We start from the raw sequence: 24184 nt of genomic DNA on the forward strand, positions 1-24184 counted from the left end.
TGGCAGCGGATGGAACCATGGAAGCGGAAGTGGATCATAGGGTGGGGGAGGGGGCGAAAATCCTGGGAGCCTTGAAGAATGTGTGGAGGTCGAGAACATTATCCCGGAAAGCAAAAATAGGTATGTTTGAAGGAATAGTGGTTCCAACAATGTTGTATGGTTGCGAGGCGTGGGCTATGGATAGAGTTGTGCGCAGGAGGGTGGATGTGCTGGAAATGAGATGTTTGAGGACAGTGTGTGGTGTGAGGTGGTTTGATCGAGTAAGTAACGTAAGGGTAAGAGAGATGTGTGGAAATAAAAAGAGCGTGGTTGAGAGAGCAGAAGAGGGTGTTTTGAAATGGTTTGGGCACATGGAGAGAATGAGTGAGGAAAGATTGACCAAGAGGATATATGTGTCGGAGGTGGAGGGAACGAGGAGAAGTGGGAGACCAAATTGGAGGTGGAAAGATGGAGTGAAAAAGATTTTGTGTGATTGGGGCCTGAACATGCAGGGGGGGTGAAAGGAGGGCAAGGAATAGAGTGAATTGGATCGATGTGGTATACCGAGGTTGACGTGCTGTCAGTGGATTGAATCAGGGCATGTGAAGCATCTGGGGTAAACCATGGAAAGCTGTGTAGGTATGTATATTTGCGTGCGTGGACGTGTATGTATATACATGTGTATGGGGGTGGGTTCGGCCATTTCTTTCGTCTGTTTCCTTGCGCTACCTCGCAAACGCGGGAGACAGCGACAAAGCAAAAAAAAAAAAAAAAATTAATCTAACAAAGATCTTAGATATTGTGCAACTTTCTTATACATGATGATAAAATCTTGGGAAACTGTGTGAAGAATATTCTCAAACAGTCTAAGAATTACTTATGTTATTATGATTATAATTTTCTTGATAAAACAATATACAGCTGAACTTGGTGGGATAATGTTCATGCCCTATATGCCATGTTTTTAATGCTGCACAACTGCCTGGCATATGAAAAATTCACTGGTATCATCAAGCATAAGCAGTGATATGTGTAGTATATTTGCAGCTCTTTTTGTCACAAAAAAATATGATTACTTGAGGATTTTCATCAGTTACATCTATCAACTAACACAGCTGCAACACTTATTACTTAATGTGAAGGTACTTCACAAAATAGTGTTCTGGGGCAGGAAGGTAAAGGCAAAGGGCAAAGATCTCACAGAGTGCCTTGACCTCAATTATGGTTTTAGACTATTCCCAGAAAGTCAATTATCCACCAAATTATAAAAAGACATCTACACAACCTTTTGTATTTTCATGTGTGAAACTAAAATTCCTTAAAAACTTTATCAGAAAGTGGAACATAGTTATTCAGATACAAAACTAAGGCTGTGCAGAGGAAGTTGGATGTGCTGGAAATGAAATGTTTGAGGGCAATTTGTGGTAAGGTGGTTTGAATGAGTAATGAAAGAGTAAGAGAGATGTGTAGTAATTAAAAAAAAGTGCAGTTGAGATAGCACAAGAGGGTGTCCTGAAGTGATTTGGACATATGATGAGAATAAGTGAGGAAAGGTTGATAAACAGGATATATGTGTCAGAAGTGGAGGTAACAAAGAGAACATGGAGACCTAACTGGAGATGAAAGGATAGAGTAAAAGAATTTTGAGCAATCAGAAACTGAACATGCAGGAGAGTAAAAGGTGTGGATGGGATGGTGAACTGGAATGAAGCAATATACTAGGGTCAATATGCTGTCAATGGACTGAACCAGAGTATGTGAAGTGTCAAGAGATAAACCATGGAAAGTTCTGGGGGTTGGTTAGTTGTGGATAAGGAGCATAGGTGTTGGAGCATTACACATGACAACTAGAGAATGAATGTGAGTGAATGTGACCTTTCTCTGTCTGTTCCTGGTGCAACCTCGTTTAAGCGGGAAACAACAATCAAGTATGAAAAAAAAATTACAGAGGTCTCTTACCAATGACTTTGGTTACATTACTGTAAGACTCTAAGGTTGGCAAAGACTGTGGTTGGCAAGGTAAAAGACCTATGGGAAATGGGGAATTAGGGACAATGACCCTTAAGATTAATATCTTAAGTCTGACAATGAAAACTTCAGAGGAGAATAAACAAGGTATACTTCTAAAACATGCTTATGCTACTTCAAAAATATGTTTATATTCTAAAAGTGAAAAATAAATGCACAAAAGTGTATGATAATAATAATCTTATGGTATGTCAAATCTGATGCTACACCTCCATACTCCTACAATGCAACCAGCCAGCTACACCATATAAAAAAGCTGTGTTAATGCTAGCCCTAGCAACAGAGCCTGGTTATGCATTCCTCCTACCTCTCCCTGGGAATGATGGTCGGCTGGGATGGCCACAAACAACACACAGCCATTTCATGCCTAGTGCTTTGATAAAATACTAATGGTACCATGGAAAACCATACAGTAGTCTAAATGTGTAAACTCAGAGTGGTTGGTAAAACTGTGGTAGGCAAGTGTTAATTACCCATCAACTCAATGATTTTTTATATTACTTTTCTAACACTGAACAAGTTGTATTTTCTAAATTAGGAATTGATATACCTTAGAAGCAATATTAGATGATGAAAATTTTTTTTTTTTAAAGATACAAAAATAACACAAATACTGTTCTTCAATAAACTGGATACATAAGTCTATACAATGTATAACAAAATAATGAAAAGGTAAGAGAGATGTGTAGTAATAAAAACAGTGTGATTGAGACAGCAAAAGTGGGTGTGTTGAAATGGTTTGGACATGTGGAGAGAATGAGTGAGGAAAGGTTGACAAAGAGGATATTTGTGTCAGAGGTGGAGGGAACAAGAAGCAGGAAACCAAACTGGAGGTGGAAGGATGGAATGAAAAGATTGTGAGCGATCAGGGCCTGAACATGCAGGAGGGTGAAAGGCATCCAAGGAATAAAGTGACTTGCAATGATGTGGTATATCAGGGTCGACATGCTGTCAATGGACTGACTCAGGTCATATGAAACATCTGAGGTAAACCATGGAAAGGTCTGTGGGGCATGGATGTGGATAGGGAGCTGAGGTTTTGGTGCATTCAGTGAGGTAGCACCAGGAAAACAGATAAATATGCCACATTCATTCACACTCAGTCTCTAGCTGTCATGTGTAATGCAGTGAAATCACAGCTCCCTATCCACTTCCAGGCCCCATAGATGGAGGTGGAAGGATGGAGTGAAAAAGATTGTGAGCGAGTGGGCCTGAACTTACAGGAGGGTGAGAGGCATCCAAGGAATAAAGTGATTTGCTAAGATGTGGTATATCAGGGTCGACATGCTATCAATGGACTAAATCAGGGCAAGTGAAACATCTGAGGTAAACCGTGGAAAGGTCTGTGGGGCATGGATGTGGATAGGGAGCTGTGGTTTTGGTGCATTCAGTGAGGTAGCACCAGGAAAACAGACAAAAATGCAACATTCATTCACACTCAGTCTCGAGCTGTCATGTGTAATGCACCAAAACCACAGCTCCCTATCCACATCCAGGCCCCATAGACATTTTCATGGTTTACCCCATGGTTTACGTCTGGGGATAGGGGAGAAAGAATACTTCCCACCCATTCCTCGCATGTCGTAGAAGGTGACTAAAGGGGATGGGAGTGGGGGGCTAGAAACCCTCCCCTTGTATTTTAACTTTCTAAACGGGGAAACAGAAGAAGGAGTCACGCGGGGAGTGCTCATCCTTCTAGAGGGCTCAGATTGGGGTGTCTAAATGTGTGTGGATGTAACCACGATGAGAAAAAAGGAGATATAGGTAGTTTGTTTGATGAAAGGGACATGGATGTTTTGGCTCTGAGCGAAACGAAGCTCAAGGGTAAAGGGGAAGAGTAGTTTGGGAATGTCTTGGGAGTAAAGACAGGGGTTAGTGAGAGGACAAGAGCAAGGGAAGGAGTACCACTACTCCTAAAACAGGAGTGCTGGGAGTATGTGATAGAGTGTAAGAAAGTAAACTCTAGATTAATATGGGTAAAACTGAAAGTGGATGGAAAAAGATGGGTGATTATTGGTACATATGCACCTGGGCATGAGAAGAAAGATCATGAGAGGCAAGTGTTTTGGGAGCAGCTGAGTGAGTGTGTTAGTAGTTTTGATGCACGAGACCAGGTTATAGCAATGGATGATTTGAATGCAAAGGTGAGTAATGTGGCAGTTGGGGGAATAATTGGTGTACATGGGGTGTTCAGTGTTATAAATGGTAATGGTGAAGAGCTTGTAGATTTATGTGCTGAAAAAGGACTGGTGATTGGGAATACCTGGTTTAAAAAGAGAGATATACATAAGTATATGCATGTAAGTAGGAGAGATGGCCAGAGAGCATTATTGGATTACGTGTTAATTGATAGGCGTGCGAAAGAGAGACTTTTGGATGTTAATGTGCTGAGAAGTGCAACTGGAGGGATGTCTGATCATTATCTTGTGGAGGCGAAGGTGAAGATTGGTAGAGGTTTTCAGAAAAGAAGAGAGAATGTTGGAGTGAAGAGAGTGGTGATAGTAAGTGAGCTTAGGAAGGAGACTTGTGTGAGGAAGTACCAGGAGAGACTGAGTACAGAATGGAAAAAGGTGAGAACAAAGGACGTAAGGGGAGTGGGGGAGGAATGAGATGTATTTAGGGAAGCAGTGATGGCTTGTGAAAAAGATGCTTGTGGCATGAGAAGCGTGGGAGGTGGGCAGATTAGAAAGGCTAGTGAGTGGGGGGATGAAGAGGTAAGATTATCAGTGAAAGAGAAGAGAGAGCTATTTAGACAATTTTGCAGGGAAATAATGCAAATGAGTGGGAGATGTGAAAAAGAGGTGAAAAAGAGGGCAAATGAGAGTTGGGGTGAGAGAGTATCATTAAATTTTAGGGAGAATAAAAAAGATGTTTTGGAAGGAGGTAAATAAAGTGCGTAAGACAAGATAAAAAACAAATGGGAACATTAGTGAAGGGGGCTAATGGGGAGGTGATAACAAGTAGTGGTGATGTGAGAAGGAGATAGAGTGAGAATTTTTAAGGTTTGTTGAATGTGTTTGATGATAGAGTGGCAGATATAGGGTGTTTTGGTCGAGGTGGTGTACAAAGTGAGAGGATTAGGGAGAATGATTTGGTAAACAGAGAAGAGGTAGTAAAAGCTTTGCAGAAGATGAAAGCCGGCAAGGCAGCGGGTTTGGATGGTATTGCTGTGGAATCTATTAAAAAGGGGGTGACTGTTTTGTTGATTGGTTGGTAAGGTTATTTAATGTATGTATGACTCATGGTGAGGTGCCTGAGGATTGGCAGAATCCTTGCACAGTGCCATTGTACAAAGGCAAAGGGGATAAAAGTGAGTGCTCAAATTACAGAGGTATAAGTTTGTTGAGTATTACTGGGAAATTATATGGGAGGGTATTGATTGAGAGGGTGAAGGCATGTACAGAGCATCAGATTGGGGAAGAGCAGTGTGGTTTCAGAAGTGGTAGAGGATGTGTGGATCAGGTGTTTGCTTTGAAGAATGTATGTGAGAAATACTTAGAAAAGCAAATGGATTTGTATGTAGCATTTATGGATCTGGAGAAAGCATATGATAGAGTTGATAGAGATGCTCTGTGGAAGGTATTAGGAATATTTGGTGTGGGAGGCAAGTTGTTAGATGCAGTGAAAAGTTTTTATCGAGGATGTAAGGCATGTGTACGTGTAGGAAGAGAGGAAAGTGATTGGTTCTCAGTGAATGTAGGTTTGCGGCAGGGGTGTGTGATGGCTCCATGGTTGTTTAATTTGTTTATGGATGGGGTTGTTAGGGAGGTGAATGCAAGAGTTTTGGAAAGAGGGGCAAGTATGCAGCCTGTTGTGGATGAGAGAGCCGGAAGTGAGTTAGTTGTTTTTCGCTGATGATACAACACTCATGGCTGATTCAGGTGAGAAACTGCAGAAGCTGGTGACACATTCACCCTCTTCCACACAACACTATAGCCCATGCCTCACAACCATGTAACATTGTTGGAACCACTATTCCTTCAAACATACCCATTTTTGCTCTGAAATAACGTTCTCGCCTTCCACACATTCTTCACTGCTCCCAGAACCTTTGCCCCCTTCCCCACCCTGTGACTCACTTCTGCTTCCAAGGTTCCATCCATTGCTAAATCCACTCCCAGACATCTAAAACACTTCACTTCCACCAGTTTTTCTCCATTCAAACTTATCTCCCAAATGACTTGTCCCTCAACCTTACTGAACCTGATAACCTTACTCTTATTCACATATACTCTCAGCTTTCTTCTTTCACACACTTTACCAAACTCAGTCACCAGCTTCAGCAGTTTCTCACCCGAATCAGCCACCACCGCTGTATCATCAGCGAAAAAAAAACCGATGCGTTTCCCAAGCCCTCTCATCCACAACAGACTGCATGCTTGCCCCTTTCTCCAAAACTCTTGCATTCACCTCCCTAAAAACCCCATCCATAAAAAAATTAAACAACCATGGAGACATCAAGCACCCCTGCCACAAACCGACATTCACTGGGAACCAATCACTTTCCTCTCTTCCTACTCATACACATGCCTTACATCCTCGATAAAAACTTTTCACTGCTTCTAGCAACATACCTCCAACACCATACAATCTTAACACCTTCTACAGAGCATCTCTATCACCTTTATCATATGCCTTCTCCAGATCCATAAATGCTACATACAAATCCATTTGTTTTTCTAAATACTTCTCACATATATTCTTCAAGGCAAACACCTGATCCAACCATCCTATACCATTTCTGAAACCACACTGCTCCTCCCTAATCTGATGCTCTGTACATACCTTCACCCTCTTAATCAATACCCTCCCATATAATTTCCCAGGACTCAACAAATTTATACCTCTGTAATTTGAACAATCACCTCTGTCCCCTTTGCCTTTGTACAATGGCACTATGCATGCATTCTGCCAATCCTCAGGCACTTCACCATAAAATACACATACATTAAATATCCTCACCAACCAGTCAACAACACAGTCATCCCCCTTTTTTAATAAATTTCACTGCAATACCATCGAAACCCGCTGCAATGCCACCTTTCATCTTTTGCAAAGCTTTCACTACCTCTTCTCTGTTTACCAAACCAATCTCTCTGACCCTCTCAATTCGCACATCACCTCAACCAATACACCCTATATCAGCCGTTCTATCACCAAACACATTCAACAAACCTTCAAAATACTCACTCCATCTCCTTCTCACTTCACCAGTACTTGTTATTACCTCCCCGTTAGCCCCCTTCACCAATGTTCCCATTTATTCTCTTGTCTTACGCACTTTATTTACCTCCTTCCAAAACGTCTTTATATTCTCCCTAAGATTTAACAATACTCTCTCACTCCAACTCTCATTTGCCCTCTTTTTCACCTCTTGCACCTTTCTCTTGACCTCCTGTCTCTTTCTTTTATACATCTCCCAGTCATGTGCACTATTTCCCTGCAAAAATTGTCCAAATGCACCTCTCTTCTCTTTCACTAATAATCTTTCTTCTTCATCCCACCACTCACTACCCTTTCTAATCTGCCCACCTCCCACCTTTCTCATGCCACAGGCATCTTTTGTGCAAGCCATCACTGCTTCTCTAAATACATCCCATTCCTCCATCACTCCCCTTACGTCATTTACTCTCGCCTTTTTCCATTCAGCACTCAATCTCTCCTGGTACTTCCTCACACAAGTCTCCTTTCCAAGCTCACTTACTCTCACCACTCTCTTCATCCCAACATTCTCTCTTCTTTTCTGAAAACCTCAACAAATCCTCACCTTCATCACCACAAGATAATGATCAGACATCCCTCCAGTTGCACCTCTCACCACATTAAAATCCAAAAGTCTCTCTTTCACGTGCCTGTCAATTAACACATAATCCAATAACGCTCTCTGGCCATCTCTCCTACTTACATATGTATTCTTATGTATACCACTTTTTTTAAACCAGGTATTCCCAATCACCAGTCCTTTTTCAGCCCACAAATCTACAAGCTCTTCACCATTTCCTTTTACAGCACTGAACACCCCATGTACACCAATCATTCCCTCAACTGCCACATTACTCATATTTGCATTCAAATCACCCATCACTATAACCCAGTTTCGTGCATCAAAGCTACTACCACACTCACTCAGCTGCTCCCAAAACACTTGCCTCTCATGATCTTTCTTCTTATGACCAGTTGCATAGGCACCAATAATCACCCATCTCTCTCCATACACTTTCAGTTTTAGCCATATCAATCTAGAATTTACTTTCTTACACTCTATCACATACTCCCACAACTCCTGCATCAGGAGTAATACTACTCCTTCCTTTGCTCTTGTCCTCTCACCAACCCCAGATTTTACTCCCAAAACATTCCCAAACCACTCTTCCCCTTTACCCTTGAGCTTCGTTTCACTTATAGCCAAAATATCCAGGTTCCTTTCCTCAAACATACTACCTATTTCTCCTTTTTTTCTCATCTTGGTTACATGCACCCACATTTAGACACCCCAATCTAAGCCTTCAAGGAGGATGAGCACTCCCTGCATGACTCCTTCTTCTGTTTCCCCATTTAGAAAGTTAAAATACAAGGAGGGGAGGGTTTCTAGCCCCCCGCTCCTCTTCCCTTTAGTTGCCTTCTATGACACTTGGGGAAAGCAAGGGAAGTATTCTTTCTCCCCTATGCATTTACAAAGTAAAGAGACAGGGCAACATGAATGGTTCCTCCCTCACTGCATAACAAATACACTCGACATGCTAAGCTTTCACTTCCAATAAAAACTGGATGAGACTGTATAAGAGGTTATAAAAGTGTTACTGGATTATGCCAGCATGAGGTTACACTGAAATGAATGAAAAGTCACCTTTGGAGAGACTGTATTACTGTATTATTGGGAATACAATCCTGTCAAAATACTTCTCACCCCAAAAGGAGTTCACATTTCCCTGCTACTGAAAGCAGTGCAGCCTTGAGCTGCAGGGACCTCTAAAAAGAGATTTAGGTTCTAAGATAATGATGTATAATGCAAAATAAAAAGGATATAAAACATCCTTGTGAATACTACAGGATATTATAAAATCTGTAACTTGCCTATTAATAAAAGTCCAAGTTCAAACATCACAGAAATGAACTATTAATGAAGAAAAATGAGTGCAGAAACTGTAAACATTAACAAATAACAGTTTACTACAAAGTATCAGTCAAATACTTTAATACTGAATATATCTATAAGATATAACAAGCAATGTTCACATATGAATCAATAAAACTGTCAAAACACAGAAAGTGATGAACCAATTCATTGTGTGGTTGATCAAATAGTATCTGTACTCAAACTTATGTGTGATGTTATGCAGAATGGCAATACGCATGGAGGTGGGGTGTACTTTTCAAGGATGTAAAGGGTACTTCCGCATATTGTCGTACATGGAAAAGTTTTTCTAATGCTATGGGGGAAGTCTGATTGTTATCACTAAGAAGAATAAGTGTGTGGGCAAATGTGTGCACATGACACAGCAAAAAAGTTACAGGAACTTTTCTCAAAATATTAGTAAAGCATGTGTACAATAAATACATCAAATACAGTATTAGTTTTAACTGAAAAATTAGCTTTTTGCAAACAGGAAATATTAGGAACTACGTGTGGAAGTATACAATCAAATCGTCACACAGGAATTTGTTAAAGATATGAGGGAGGTAAATAATGTGCATAAGACAAGAGAACAAATGGGAACATTGGTGATGGGGGCTAATGGGGAGGTAATAACAAGTAATGGTTATGTGAGAAAGAGATGGATTGAGCGCTTTGATAGTTTGTTGAATGTGTTAGATGATAGAGTGGCAGATATAGGGTGCTTTGGTCTAGGTGGTGTGCAAAGAGAGGGTCAGGGAGAATGATTCGTTAAACAGAGAAGAGGTAGTAAAAGCTTTGCAGAAGATGAAAGCCAGCAAGGCAGTGAGTTTTGATGGTATTGCAAGGGAATTTATTAAAAAGGGGAGTGACTGTGTTGTTGACTAGCGGGTAAGGATATTTAATGTATGTATGACTCATGGTGAGGTGCCTGAGGATTGGCGGAATGCATGCATAGTACCATTGTACAAAGGCAGAGCGGATAAAGGTGATTGTTCAAATTACAGAGGTATAAGTTTGCTGAGTACTCCTGGGAAATTATAAGGGAGGGTACTGATTGAGAGGGTGAAAGCATGTACAGAGCATCAGATTGGGGAAGAGCAGTGTGGTTGCAGAAATGGTAGAGGATTTTCTTTTTTTTTTTCTCCCGCGTTTGCGAGGTAGCGCAAGGAAACAGACGAAGGAAATGGCCCAACCCACCCCATACACATGTATATACATACGTCCACACATGCAAATATACATAACTACACAGCTTTCCATGGTTTACCCCAGACGCTTCACATGCCTTGATTCAACCCACAGACAGCATGTCAACCCCGGTATACCACATCGATCCAATTCACTCTATTCCTTGCCCTCCTTTCACCCTCCTGCATGTTCAGGCCCCGATCACTCAAAATCTTTTTCACTCCATCTTTCCACCTCCAATTTGGTCTCCCACTTCTCCTCGTTCCCTCCACCTCCGACACATATATCCTCTTGGTCAATCTTTCCTCACTCATTCTCTCCATGTGCCCAAACCATTTCAAAACACCCTCTTCTGCTCTCTCAACCACGCTCTTTTTATTTCCACATATCTCTCTTACCCTTACGTTATTTACTCGATCAAACCACCTCACACCACACATTGTCCTCAAACATCTCATTTCCAGCACATCCATCCCCCTGCGCACAACTCTATCCATAGCCCACGCCTCGCAACCATACAACATTGTTGGAACCACTATTCCTTCAAACATACCCATTTTTGCTTTCCGAGATAATGTTCTCGACTTCCACACATTCTTCAAGGCTCCCAGAATTTTCGCCCCCTCCCCCACCCTATGATCCACTTCCGCTTCCATGGTTCCATCCGCTGCCAGATCCACTCCCAGATATCTTAAACACTTTACTTCCTCCAGTTTTTCTCCATTTAAACTTACCTCCCAATTGACTTGACTCTCAACCCTACTGTACCTAATAACCTTGCTCTTATTCACATTTACTCTTAACTTTCTTCCTTCAAACACTTTACCAAACTCAGTCACCAGCTTCTGCAGTTTCTCACATGAATGAGCCAACAGTGCTGTATCATCAGCGAACAACAACTGACTCACTTCCCAAGCTCTCTCATCCCCAACAGACTTCATACTTGCCCCTCTTTCCAAAACTCTTGCATTCACCTCCCTAACAACCCCATCCATAAACAAATTAAACAACCATGGAGACATCACACACCCCTGCCGCAAACCTACATTCACTGAGAACCAATCACTTTCATCTCTTCCTAAACGTACACATGCCTTACATCCTCGATAAAAACTTTTCACCGCTTCTAACAACTTGCCTCCCACACCATATATTCTTAATACCTTCCACAGAGCATCTCTATCAACTCTATCATATGCCTTCTCCAGATCCATAAATGCTACATACAAATCCATTTGCTTTTCTAAGTATTTCTCACATACATTCTTCAAAGCAAACACCTGATCCACACTTCTGAAACCACACTGCTCTTCCCCAATCTGATGCTCTGTACATGCCTTCACCCTCTCAATCAATACCCTCCCATATAATTTACCAGGAATACTCAACAAACTTATACCTCTGTAATTTGAGCACTCACTCTTATCCCCTTTGCCTTTGTACAATGGCACTATGCACGCATTCCGCCAATCCTCAGGCACCTCACCATGAGTCATACATACATTAAATAACCTTACCAACCACTCAATATCACAGTCACCCCCTTTTTTAATAAATTCCACTGCAATACCATCCAAACCTGCTGCCTTGCCGGCTTTCATCTTCCGAAAAGCTTTTACTACCTCTTCTCTGTTTACCAAATCATTTTCCCTAACCCTCTCACTTTGCACACCACCTCGACCAAAACACCCTATATCTGCCACTCTATCATCAAACGCATTCAACAAACCTTCAAAATACTCACTCCATCTCCTTCTCACATCACCACTACTTGTTATCACCTCCCCATTTGCGCCCTTCACTGAAGTTCCCATTTGCTCCCTTGTCTTACGCACTTTATTTACCTCCTTCCAGAACATATTTTTATTCTCCCTAAAATTTAATGATACTCTCTCACCCCAACTCTCATTTGCCCTCTTTTTCCCCTCTTGCACCTTTCTCTTGACCTCCTGTCTCTTTCTTTTATACATCTCCCACTCAACTGCATTTTTTCCCTGCAAAAATCGTCCAAATGCCTCTCTCTTCTCTTTCACTAATACTCTTACTTCTTCATCCCACCACTCACTACCCTATCTAATCAACCCACCTCCCACTCTTCTCATGCCACAAGCATCTTTTGTGCAATCCATCACTGATTCCCTAAATACATCCCATTCCTCCCCCACTCCCCTTACTTCCACTGTTCGAACCTTTTTCCATTCTGTACTCAGTCTCTCCTGGTACTTCCTCACACAAGTCTCCTTCCCAAGCTCACTTACTCTCACCACCCTCTTCACCCCAACATTCACTCTTCTTTTCTGAAAACCCATACAAATCTTCACCTTAGCCTCCACAAGATAATGATCAGACATCCCTCCAGTTGCACCTCTCAGCACATTAACATCCAAAAGTCTCTCTTTCGCGCGCCTGTCAATTAACACGTAATCCAATAACGCTCTCTGGCCATCTCTCCTACTTACATATGTATACTTATGTATATCTCACTTTTTAAACCAGGTATTCCCAATCACCAGTCCTTTTTCAGCACATAAATCTACAAGCTCTTCACCATTTCCATTTACAACACTGAACAACCCATGTATACCAATTATTCCCTCAACTGCCACATTACTCAACTTTGCATTCAAATCACCCATCACTATAACCCGGTCTCGTGTGAGGGACCTCTAAAAGAATTTGGGTTCAAATAATGATTAAAAATGCAAAAAAAAAGGATTAAAACACCTTTGAAAATACTACGGGATAAAAAAACGTAACTTGCCTTTTAAAAAAAGTCCAAAAAAAATCACAAAAAAACAAATAATGAAGAAAAATATGCAAAAACTGTAACATTAACAAAAAACATTTACTACAAAGTACATCAAAACTTAATACGAATATACTATAAATAAACAACAATGTTCACAATAACAAAAAAACCAAAACAACAGAAAGATGAACCAATTCATGTGGGGTTTATCAAATAGAACTTACTAAAACATGTGTGGTTAGCAGATGGCAATACGAAAGGAGGGGGGGGTTACTTTTCAAGGATGTAAAGGGACTTCCGCAATTGTCGTAAAAGGAAAATTTTTTCTAATGCAGGGGGGAATCGATTTTATCACTAAAAGAATAAGGTTGGGGGGCAAATTTTCCAGACACAGCAAAAAATTTACAGGAACTTTTCCAAAAATTAGTAAAGCAGTTACAAAAATACATCAAAACATAAGTTTTAAACTGAAAAATTAGTTTTTGCAAACAGAAATATGGGAACACGGGGGAAGTATACAATCAAATCGCACCGGGAATTTTTAAAATTGAGGGGGTAAATAATTGCAAAAGACAGAGAACAAAGGGGAACATTGGTGATGGGGGTAAAGGGGGGGAATAACTAAGGGTTTATTGAAAAGAGATGTTTGAGCCTTGAAGTTTGTTAAAGGGTTTAGATGATAAGTGCGAAAGGGTTTTGGTCAGGGGTTGCAAAGAAGGGTCAGGGAAATGATTCGAAAAACAGAAAAAGGGGTATAAAAGCTTGCAAAGATGAAACCCAGAAAGGCATGGGGTTTAGGGTATTGCGGGAAAAATTTAAATTAAAAAGGGGATGACGTTTTTTGACACGGGGGAAGGAATTTAAAGTATACCAGGTGGGTCCCGAATTGGCGAATGCACATATCCCATTGAAAAAGGCAAGGGAAAATGATTGTTCAAATTACAGGATAATTTTGCGAGTACCGGGGAAAAAAAATAAGGGAGGGGGGGTACTATTGGGAGGGGAAACATGTAAAAATTTCAATTTTTTTTTGGAAACATTGGTTCAAAATGGTAAGGATTTTCTTTTTTTTTTTTTTCCCCCGTTTGCGGGGGTAGCGAAGGAAACAGACAAGGAAATCCCAAACCCACCCCAACACATGTAATACTACGTCCACCTGAAAAATATACATAACACACCTTTCCTGGTTTACCCCAGACCTTCACATCCTTGATTAAACCCACGACACATTTCAACCCCGGTATCCCAATCGACCCAATTCACCATCCTTCCCTCCTTTCCCCTCCTGCTGTTCAGGCCCCGATACCAAAATTTTTTTCACTCCATCTTCCCCCCCAAATTTTGGCTCCCACTTCCCCTCGTTCCCTCCCCCCTCCGACACATTTTCCTTTTGGTCAATCTTTCCTCACTCATTCTCTCCATGTGCCCAAACCATTTCAAAACACCCTCTTCTGCTCTCTCAACCACGCTCTTTTTATTTCCACATATCTCTCTTACCCTTACGTTATTTACTCGATCAAACCACCTCACACCACACATTGTCCTCAAACATCTCATTTCCAGCACATCCATCCCCCTGCGCACAACTCTATCCATAGCCCACGCCTCGCAACCATACAACATTGTTGGAACCATTATTCCTTCAAACATACCCATTTTTGCTTTCCGAGATAATGTTCTCGACTTCCACACATTCTTCAAGGCTCCCAGAATTTTCGCCCCCTCCCCCACCCTATGATCCACTTCCGCTTCCATGGTTCCATCCGCTGCCAGATCCACTCCCAGATATCTTAAACACTTTACTTCCTCCAGTTTTTCTCCATTTAAACTTACCTCCCAATTGACTTGACTCTCAACCCTACTGTACCTAATAACCTTGCTCTTATTCACATTTACTCTTAACTTTCTTCCTTCAAACACTTTACCAAACTCAGTCACCAGCTTCTGCAGTTTCTCACATGAATGAGCCAACAGTGCTGTATCATCAGCGAACAACAACTGACTCACTTCCCAAGCTCTCTCATCCCCAACAGACTTCATACTTGCCCCTCTTTCCAAAACTCTTGCATTCACCTCCCTAACAACCCCATCCATAAACAAATTAAACAACCATGGAGACATCACACACCCCTGCCGCAAACCTACATTCACTGAGAACCAATCACTTTCATCTCTTCCTAAACGTACACATGCCTTACATCCTCGATAAAAACTTTTCACCGCTTCTAACAACTTGCCTCCCACACCATATATTCTTAATACCTTCCACAGAGCATCTCTATCAACTCTATCATATGCCTTCTCCAGATCCATAAATGCTACATACAAATCCATTTGCTTTTCTAAGTATTTCTCACATACATTCTTCAAAGCAAACACCTGATCCACACTTCTGAAACCACACTGCTCTTCCCCAATCTGATGCTCTGTACATGCCTTCACCCTCTCAATCAATACCCTCCCATATAATTTACCAGGAATACTCAACAAACTTATACCTCTGTAATTTGAGCACTCACTCTTATCCCCTTTGCCTTTGTACAATGGCACTATGCACGCATTCCGCCAATCCTCAGGCACCTCACCATGAGTCATACATACATTAAATAACCTTACCAACCACTCAATATCACAGTCACCCCCTTTTTTAATAAATTCCACTGCAATACCATCCAAACCTGCTGCCTTGCCGGCTTTCATCTTCCGAAAAGCTTTTACTACCTCTTCTCTGTTTACCAAATCATTTTCCCTAACCCTCTCACTTTGCACACCACCTCGACCAAAACACCCTATATCTGCCACTCTATCATCAAACACATTCAACAAACCTTCAAAATACTCACTCCATCTCCTTCTCACATCACCACTACTTGTTATCACCTCCCCATTTGCGCCCTTCACTGAAGTTCCCATTTGCTCCCTTGTCTTACGCACTTTATTTACCTCCTTCCAGAACATATTTTTATTCTCCCTAAAATTTAATGATACTCTCTCACCCCAACTCTCATTTGCCCTCTTTTTCCCCTCTTGCACCTTTCTCTTGACCTCCTGTCTCTTTCTTTTATACATCTTCCACTCAACTGCATTTTTTCCCTGCAAAAATCGTCCAAATGCCTCTCTCTTCTCTTTCACTAATACTCTTACTTCTTCATCCCACCACTCACTACCCTATCTAATCAACCCACCTCCCACTCTTCTCATGCCACAAGCATCTTTTGTGCAATCCATCACTGATTCCCTAAATACATCCCATTCCTCCCCCACTCCCCTTACTTCCACTGTTCTCACCTTTTTCCATTCTGTACTCAGTCTCTCCTGGTACTTCCTCACACAAGTCTCCTTCCCAAGCTCACTTACTCTCACCACCCTCTTCACCCCAACATTCACTCTTCTTTTCTGAAAACCCATACAAATCTTCACCTTAGCCTCCACAAGATAATGATCAGACATCCCTCCAGTTGCACCTCTCAGCACATTAACATCCAAAAGTCTCTCTTTCGCGCGCCTGTCAATTAACACGTAATCCAATAACGCTCTCTGGCCATCTCTCCTACTTACATATGTATACTTATGTATATCTCACTTTTTAAACCAGGTATTCCCAATCACCAGTCCTTTTTCAGCACATAAATCTACAAGCTCTTCACCATTTCCATTTACAACACTGAACAACCCATGTATACCAATTATTCCCTCAACTGCCACATTACTCACCTTTGCATTCAAATCACCCATCACTATAACCCGGTCTCGTGTGAGAAATACTTAGAAATGCAAATGGATTTGTATGTAGCATTTATGGATCTGGAGAAGGCATATGATAGAGTTGATAGAGATGCTCTGTGGAGGGTATTAAGAATATATGGTGTGGGAAGCAAGTTCCTAAAAGCAGTGAAACGTTTTTATCAAGGATGTAAGGCATGTGTACGAGTAGGAAGAGAGGAAAGTGATTGGTTTTCAGTGAATGTCAGTTTGCGGCAGGGATGTGTGATGTCTCCATGGTTATTAAATTTGTTTATGGATGGGACTGTCAGGGAGGTGAATGCAAGAGTTTTGGAGAGAGGGGCAAATATGCAGTCTGTTGTGGATGAGAGGGCCTGGGAAGTGAGTCAGTTGTTGTTTGCTATGATACAGCGCTGGTGGCTGATTTGTGTGAGAAACTGCATAAGCTGGTGACTGAGTTTGGTAAAGTGTGTGAAAGAAGAAAGGTGAGAGTAAATGTGAATAAGAGCAAGGTTATTAGGTACAGTAGGGTCGAGGGACAAGTCAATTGGGAGGTAAGTTTGAACGGAGAAAAACTGGAGGAAGTGAGGTATTTTAGATATCTGGGAGTGGATTTGGCAGCGGATGGAACCATGAAAGCGGAAGTGAGTCCGGGGGTGTGTGTGTGTGTGTTTCTGGGAGCACTGAAAAATGTGTGGAAGGCAAGAACGTTATCTAGGAAAGCAATAATGAGTATGCTTGAAGGAATAGTAGTTCCAACAATGTTATATGGTTGCGAGGCATAGGCTATACATAGAGTTGTGCGGCAGAGGGTGGATGTGTTGGAAATGAGATGTTTGAGTACAATATGTGGTGTGAGGTGGTTTGATCGAGCAAGTAATGAAAGGGTAAGAGAGATGTGTGGTAATAAAAAGAGTGTGGTTGAGAGAGAAGAGGGTGTTTTGAAATGGTTTAGTCACATGAAGAGAATGAGTGAGGAAAGATTGACCAAGAGGATATATGAGTCAGAGGTGGAGGGAACGAGAAGTGGAAGACCAAACTGGAGGTGGAAAGATGAAGTGAAAAAGATTCTGAGTGATCAGGGCCTGAACATGCAGGAGGGTGAAAGGCATGCAAGGAATAGAGTGAATTGGAACAACGTGGTATACCAGGGTCGATGTGCTGTCAATGGATTGAACTAGGGCATGTGAAGCATCTGGGGTAAACCATGGATAGTTTTGTGGGGCCTGGATGTGGAAAGGGAGCTGTGGTTTCGGTGCATTACACATGACAGCTAGAGACTGAGAGTGAATGAATGTGGTCTTTTCCTAACGCTACCTCGGGCATGCGGGAGGAGGGGGTTGTCATTTCATGTGTGGCGGGGTGGCAATGGGAATGAAGAAAGGCAGCAAGTATGTATTATGTACATGTGTATATTTGTGTATATATGTATACATTGAAATGTATGTTTATGTGCGCATGTGGACGTGTATGTATATACATGTGTATGTGGGTGAGTTGGGCCATTCTTTCATCTGTTTCCTTGTGCTACCTCGCTAATGCGGGAGACAGCAACAAAGTATAATGAAAAAAATAAATAAATGAAGAAGTAAACTGAGAGATTCTAAGTTAATAATCCATACCATGAAAAATGGGTATGGAGTTTGGATCAAATTTCCACAGAAAAAAAATCCATACTGTTGATGATCTTTACAAATCCAAACAAAGGACATCACATATGTAGAGTACTTACATACAACCTATAGTGAATTGATATATGAAAGTGCTGTTGAGGATAACAAGATCCTAAAATATTCAAAAAAGAATAGGGATAGGGGAGAAATAATACTTCCCACACATACCTCACTTGTCATAGAAGGCGACTAAACGGGATGGGAGCGGGGGGCTAGAAACCCTCCCCTCCTTGTATTTTAACCTTCTAAAAAGGGAAACAGAAGGAGTCACGCGGGGAGTGCTCATCCTCCTCGAAGGCTTAGATTGGGGTGTCTAAATGTGTTTGGATGTAACCAAGATGAGAAAAAAGGAGAGATAGGTAGTATGTTTGAGGAAAGGAACCTGGATGTTTTGGCTCTGAGTGAAACGAAGCTCAAGGGTAAAGGGGAAGGGTGGTTTGGGAATGTCTTGGGAGTAAAGTCAAGGGTTAGTGAGAGGACAAGAGCAAGGGAAGGAGTACCACTACTCCTGAAACAGGAGTGGTGGGAGTATGTAATAGAGTGTATGAAAGTAAACTCTAGAGTGATATGGGTAAAACTGAAAGTGGATGGAGAGAGATGGGTGATTATTAGTGCATATGCACCTGGGCATGAAAAGAAAGATCATGAGAGGCAATGTCTGTGGAGCAGCTGAGTGAGTGTGTTAGTAGTTTTGATGCATGAGACCGGGTTATAGTGATGGGTGATTTGAATGCAAAGGTGAGTAATGTGGCAGTTGAGGGAATAATTGGTGTACATGGGGTGTTCAGTGTTGTAAATGGAAATGGTGAAGAGCTTGTAGATTTATGTGCTGAAAAAGGACTGGTGACTGGGAATACCTGGTTTAAAAAGAGAGGTATACATAAGTATACATATGTAAGTAAGAGAGATGGCCAGAGAGCGTTATTGGATTATGTGCTAATTGATAGGCACGCAAGAGAGACTTTTGGATGTTAATGTGCTGAGATGTGCAACTGGAGGGATGTCTGATCATTTTCTTGTGGAGGCAAAGGTGAAGATTTGTAGAGGTTTTCAGAAAAGGAGAGAGAATGTTGGGGTGAAAAGAGTGGTGAGAGTAAGCAAACTTGGGAAGGAGACTTGTGTAAGGAAGTACCAGGAGAGACTGAGTACAGAATGGAAAAAGGTGAGAACAAAGGACGTAAGGAGAGTGGGGGAGGAATGGGATGTATTTAGGGAAGCAGTGATGGCTTGTGCAAAAGATGCTTGTGTCATGAGAAGCATGGGAGGTGGGCAGATTAGAGAGGGTAGTGAGTGGTGGGATGAAGAAGTAAGACTATTAGTGAATGAGAAGAGAGAGGCATTTGGATGATTTTTGCAGGGAAATAATACAAATGACTGGGAGATGTATAAAAGAAAGGGACAGAAGATCAAGAGAAAGGTGCAAGAGGTGAAAAAGAGGGGAAATGAGAGTTGGGGTGAGAGAGTATCATTAAATTTTAGGGAGAATAAAAAGATGTTTTGGAAGGAGGTAAATAAAGTGCATAAGACAAGGGAACAAATGGGAACTTCAGTGAGGGGGCTAATGGGGAGATGATAAAAAGTGATGTGAGAAGGAGATGGAGTGAGTATTTTGAAGGTTTGTTGAATGTGTTTGATGACAGAGTAGCAGATATAGGGTGTTTTGGTCGAGGTGGTGTGCAAAGTGAGAGGGTTAGGGAAAATGATTTGGTAAACAGAGTAAAACAGGTAGTAAAACCTTTGTGGAAGATGAAAGCCAGCAAGGCAGCGGGTTTGAATGGTATTGCTGTGGAATCTATTAAAAAAGGGGGTGACTATTGTTGACTGGTTGGTAAGGTTATTTAATGTATGTATGACTCATGGTGAGGTGCCTGAGGATTGGCGAAATGCTTGCATAGTGCCATTGTACAAAGGCAAAGGGGATAAAAGTGAGTGCTCAAATTACAGAGGTATAAGTTTGTTGAGTCTTCCTGGGAAATTATATGGGAGGGTATTGATTGAGAGGGTGAAGGCATGTACAGAGCATCACATTGGGGAAGAGCAGTGTGGTTTCAGAAGTGGTAGAGGATGTGTGGATCAGGTGTTTGCTTTGAAGAATGTATGTGAGAAATACTTAGAAAAGCAAATGGATTTGTATGTAACATTTATGGATCTGGAGAAGGCATATGATAGAGTTGATAGAGATGCTCTGTGGAAGGTATTAAGAACATTTTGTGTGGGAGGCAAGTTGTTAGAAGCAGTGAAAAGTTTTCATCAAGGATGTAAGGCACGTGTACGTGCAGGAAAAGAGGAAAGTGAGTGGTTCTCCGTGAATGTAGGTTTGCGGCAGGGGTGTGTGATGTCTCCATGGTTGTTTAATTTGTTTATGGATGGGGTTGTTAGGGAGGTGAATGCAAGAGTTTTGGAAAGAGGGGCAAGTATGAAGTCTGTTGTGGATGAGCGAGCATGGGAAGTGAGTCAGTTGTTGTTCGCTGATGATACAGCGCTGGTGGCTGATTCATGTGAGAAACTGCAGAAGCTGGTGACTGAGTTTGGTAAAGTGTGTGAAAGAAGAAAGATGAGAGTAATTGTGAATAAGAGCAAGGTTATTAGGTACAATAGGGTTGAGGGGCAAGTCAACTGGGAGGTAAGTTTGAATGGAGATAAACAGGAGGAAGTGAAGTGTTTTAGAAACCTGGGAGTGGATTTGGCAGTGGATGGAACCATGGAAGCAGAAGTGAATCATAGGGTGGGGGAGGGGGGAAAGTTCTGGGAGTGTTGAAGAATGTGGAAGTCGAAAACATTATCTCGGAAAGCAAAAATGGGTATGTTTGTAGGAATAGTGGTTCCAACAATGTTATATGGTTGCGAGGCGTGGGCTATGGATAGAGTTGTGCGGAGGAGGGTAGATTGGCTGGAAATGAGATGTTTGAGGACAATATGTGGTGTGAGGTGGTTTGATTGAGTAAGTAATAATAGGGTAAGAGAGATGTGTGGTAATAAAAAGAGTGTGGTTGAGAGAGCAGAAGAGGGTGTTTTGAAATGGTTTGGTCACATGGAGAGAATGAGTGAGGAAACATTGACCAAGAGGATATATGTCAGAGATGGAGGGAATGAGGAGAAGTGGGAGACCAAATTGGAGGTGGAAAGATGGAGTGAAAAAGATTTTGAGTGATTGGGGCCTGAACATGCAGGAGGGCGAAAGGCATGCAAGAAATAAGAGTGATTTGGAACGATGTGTTATACCGGGGTCGACGCGCTGTCAATGGATTGAACCAGGGCATGTGAAGCGTCTGGGGTAAACCATGGAAAGTTTTATGGTGCCTGGATGTGGAAAGGGAGCTGTGGTTTCAGTGCATTATACATGACAGCTAGAGACTGAGTGTGAACGAATGTGGCCTTTGTTGTCTTTTCCTAGTGCTACTTTGTGCACATGAGGGGGGAGGGGGTTGTTATTCCATGTGTGGTGGGGTAGCGATGGGAATGAATAAAGGCAGACAGTATGAATTATGTACATGTGTATATATGCATGTGTCTGTGTGTGTATATATATGTATACGTTGAGATGTATAGGTATGTATATTTGCATGTGTGGACGTGTATATGTATGTATATGTATATGTATGTATATGTAATTGTATGTATATGTATGTATATGTATTATATACATTGCGCTACCTCGCTAACCCAGGAGACAGCGATAAAGCAAAAATAAAAAAATAAATAAAATTTACAATACACATTACAATTCTTCACATTCCTCATTATATCAAAAATGGAGAGAAAAACAAACATCTTACCTATATATATATGTCTTTACCACCTGAACAAATATGGTGGCTTTAGCAAAATATTCCTTTGCTAAAAACTACTCTAAACATACACAAACTATCAGTGAAAATCTCTCACTGTATTCCACTGTTTAATAGAATATCCACTTATCTTCAATATTCTTAGTTTCTTCAGTTCTCCAGCTTTCTACACTGATACTAACAGCTATTTCTTTTCAAACAAAAAAGTAAAGTTTTACCTTTATAATACAATCAAGGCTTTCTTCCTCTTCCTCCTCATCGTTATCAGAAGAATTAGATGAAGTTTTCTTGCCACTACTAATGTGTTCCACATGGTTACGACTATGTATACAGTCAACTTCAGCTAAGAGTTGACCTCGCTCTTCTAATGTGCATTAAAGACATGTTGGTGGACACAAAAGAGACAGACATGGTCAATTCCTTCACATGAGTTTAAAAATAGATATTTTAATGATCAGTACACATGAACAAAATAATCTCTTCACCAAAGTTCACTAAGAGTCACATAATCATTTGTAAGATTATTTCTACTTAATCAAAACTTTCTGACTGAAAACTAACCTTGGGACAAGGTGGCATATGGTAGAAGATATTTACAATAGATGAAATCAAGTTTGGCCAACCTCTCTTGTGCAGAGCGAGGGATTCTACAAGTATCTGCAACTTTACCCCAGAGCTCCCTTTCGATTACTGACATTAAACCTCCATGCTGCTCCACTACTTCATAAAGTCGAACCAAATCCAGCTCCATGCAACCAATCTGAAGAATGATGATGTGTAAAAAATCATTAAGAATATGTCATTACCTTTCACAAGAAACTGTAATACATGTCAATCCTCTTCACAAATCTTTTTTTTCTCTGTTATCTTTAACTGAGTTAAGGAAGACCTCCATCAAACAATTTAGAAACCAACCATTCTCTAAGCCTTGATCAAAGAAGTACAGACTTAATACTGTACACCATATACTTTATCATTATATTATTATACTTTGTCGCTGTCTCCCGTGTTAGCAAGGTAGCACAAGGAAACAGATGAAAGAATGGCCCCCCACATACACAGGTATATACATAAACACCGACACACGCACAAATACATACCTATACATGTCAACATATACATACATATTGGAAAGGATCACAATTTTGCGCATGATCAAGATATTCCATGGACTCATAGGAATACATACATATACATACACAGACATATACATATATACACATGTACATATTCATACTTGCTGCTTTCATCCTTTCCCATCGCCACCCCACCACTCATGAAATGACACCCCCCTCCCCCCATGTGTGCATGAGGTAGCACTAGGAAAAGACAACCATATACTTAACTTATAAATAAATGAAGGCATTACAGTGGTTGGCATTAGCTACTTGTGGAAATTCAAACATAAAGTGTGAAAAAGATATATTTTCTCAAGTCCCTATTCTCTTCTGCTACTTTCACAACACAATGTCACATATTCTCACACATCTTTAGCACATCGCTTTTTTTTTTTCAGCTAACAGCTTACGTAAAAGCGTAGTCATATGAAAGTATCAATCTCCCTACATAAAGATATTATAAGCAATGTCCCAACAAATACTAAAATTACAGCAGTGATTGAATCTGGTGTAAAAGCTTGAAGGAGGAGGCTTGGAGGGCTTAAAACATATATGTGGCTTGAAGGGCTTAAAATATATATGTGGCTTGGGGGGCTTAAAACATATATGTGGCTTGGAGGGCTTAAAACATATATGTGGCTTGGAGGGCTTAAAACATACATATGTAGTCAATTACCCCCAGGCACTGGGGTGAAAGGATACTTCCCACATATTCATTGGGAGAAGGGGGCTGGAAACCCTCCCCTTCTTGTATTTCGATTTCTAAAGATGTAACAGAAAAAGGAACCAAGTGAAGGTTGCTTATCCACCTCAAAATCTCC

General features: G+C 41.2%; 1 protein-coding gene across 6 annotated transcripts in view; it reads right to left on the reverse strand.

The window, feature by feature from the left end:
* The window catches only part of LOC139756395 (uncharacterized), a 665354-nt gene that overhangs the window by 341194 nt on the left and 299976 nt on the right, over positions 1 to 24184 (reverse strand). For all 6 annotated transcript variants that reach the window (XR_011714330.1, XR_011714331.1, XM_071675809.1 and 3 more), the window contains 2 exons: positions 22807 to 23005; positions 22464 to 22609 (listed from right to left, as the gene is read on the reverse strand). Coding sequence is in view for 4 of the 6 variants with exons in the window: in XM_071675809.1 (XP_071531910.1) it covers positions 22464 to 22609; positions 22807 to 23005 (345 nt within the window). In the remaining 2 variants the exon portion in view is untranslated. The remainder of the gene's footprint in view (positions 1 to 22463; positions 22610 to 22806; positions 23006 to 24184) is intronic.

The sequence above is a fragment of the Panulirus ornatus genome, chromosome 21, assembly GCF_036320965.1.
Source record: "Panulirus ornatus isolate Po-2019 chromosome 21, ASM3632096v1, whole genome shotgun sequence".
Taxonomy (NCBI): Eukaryota; Metazoa; Arthropoda; class Malacostraca; order Decapoda; family Palinuridae; genus Panulirus; species Panulirus ornatus.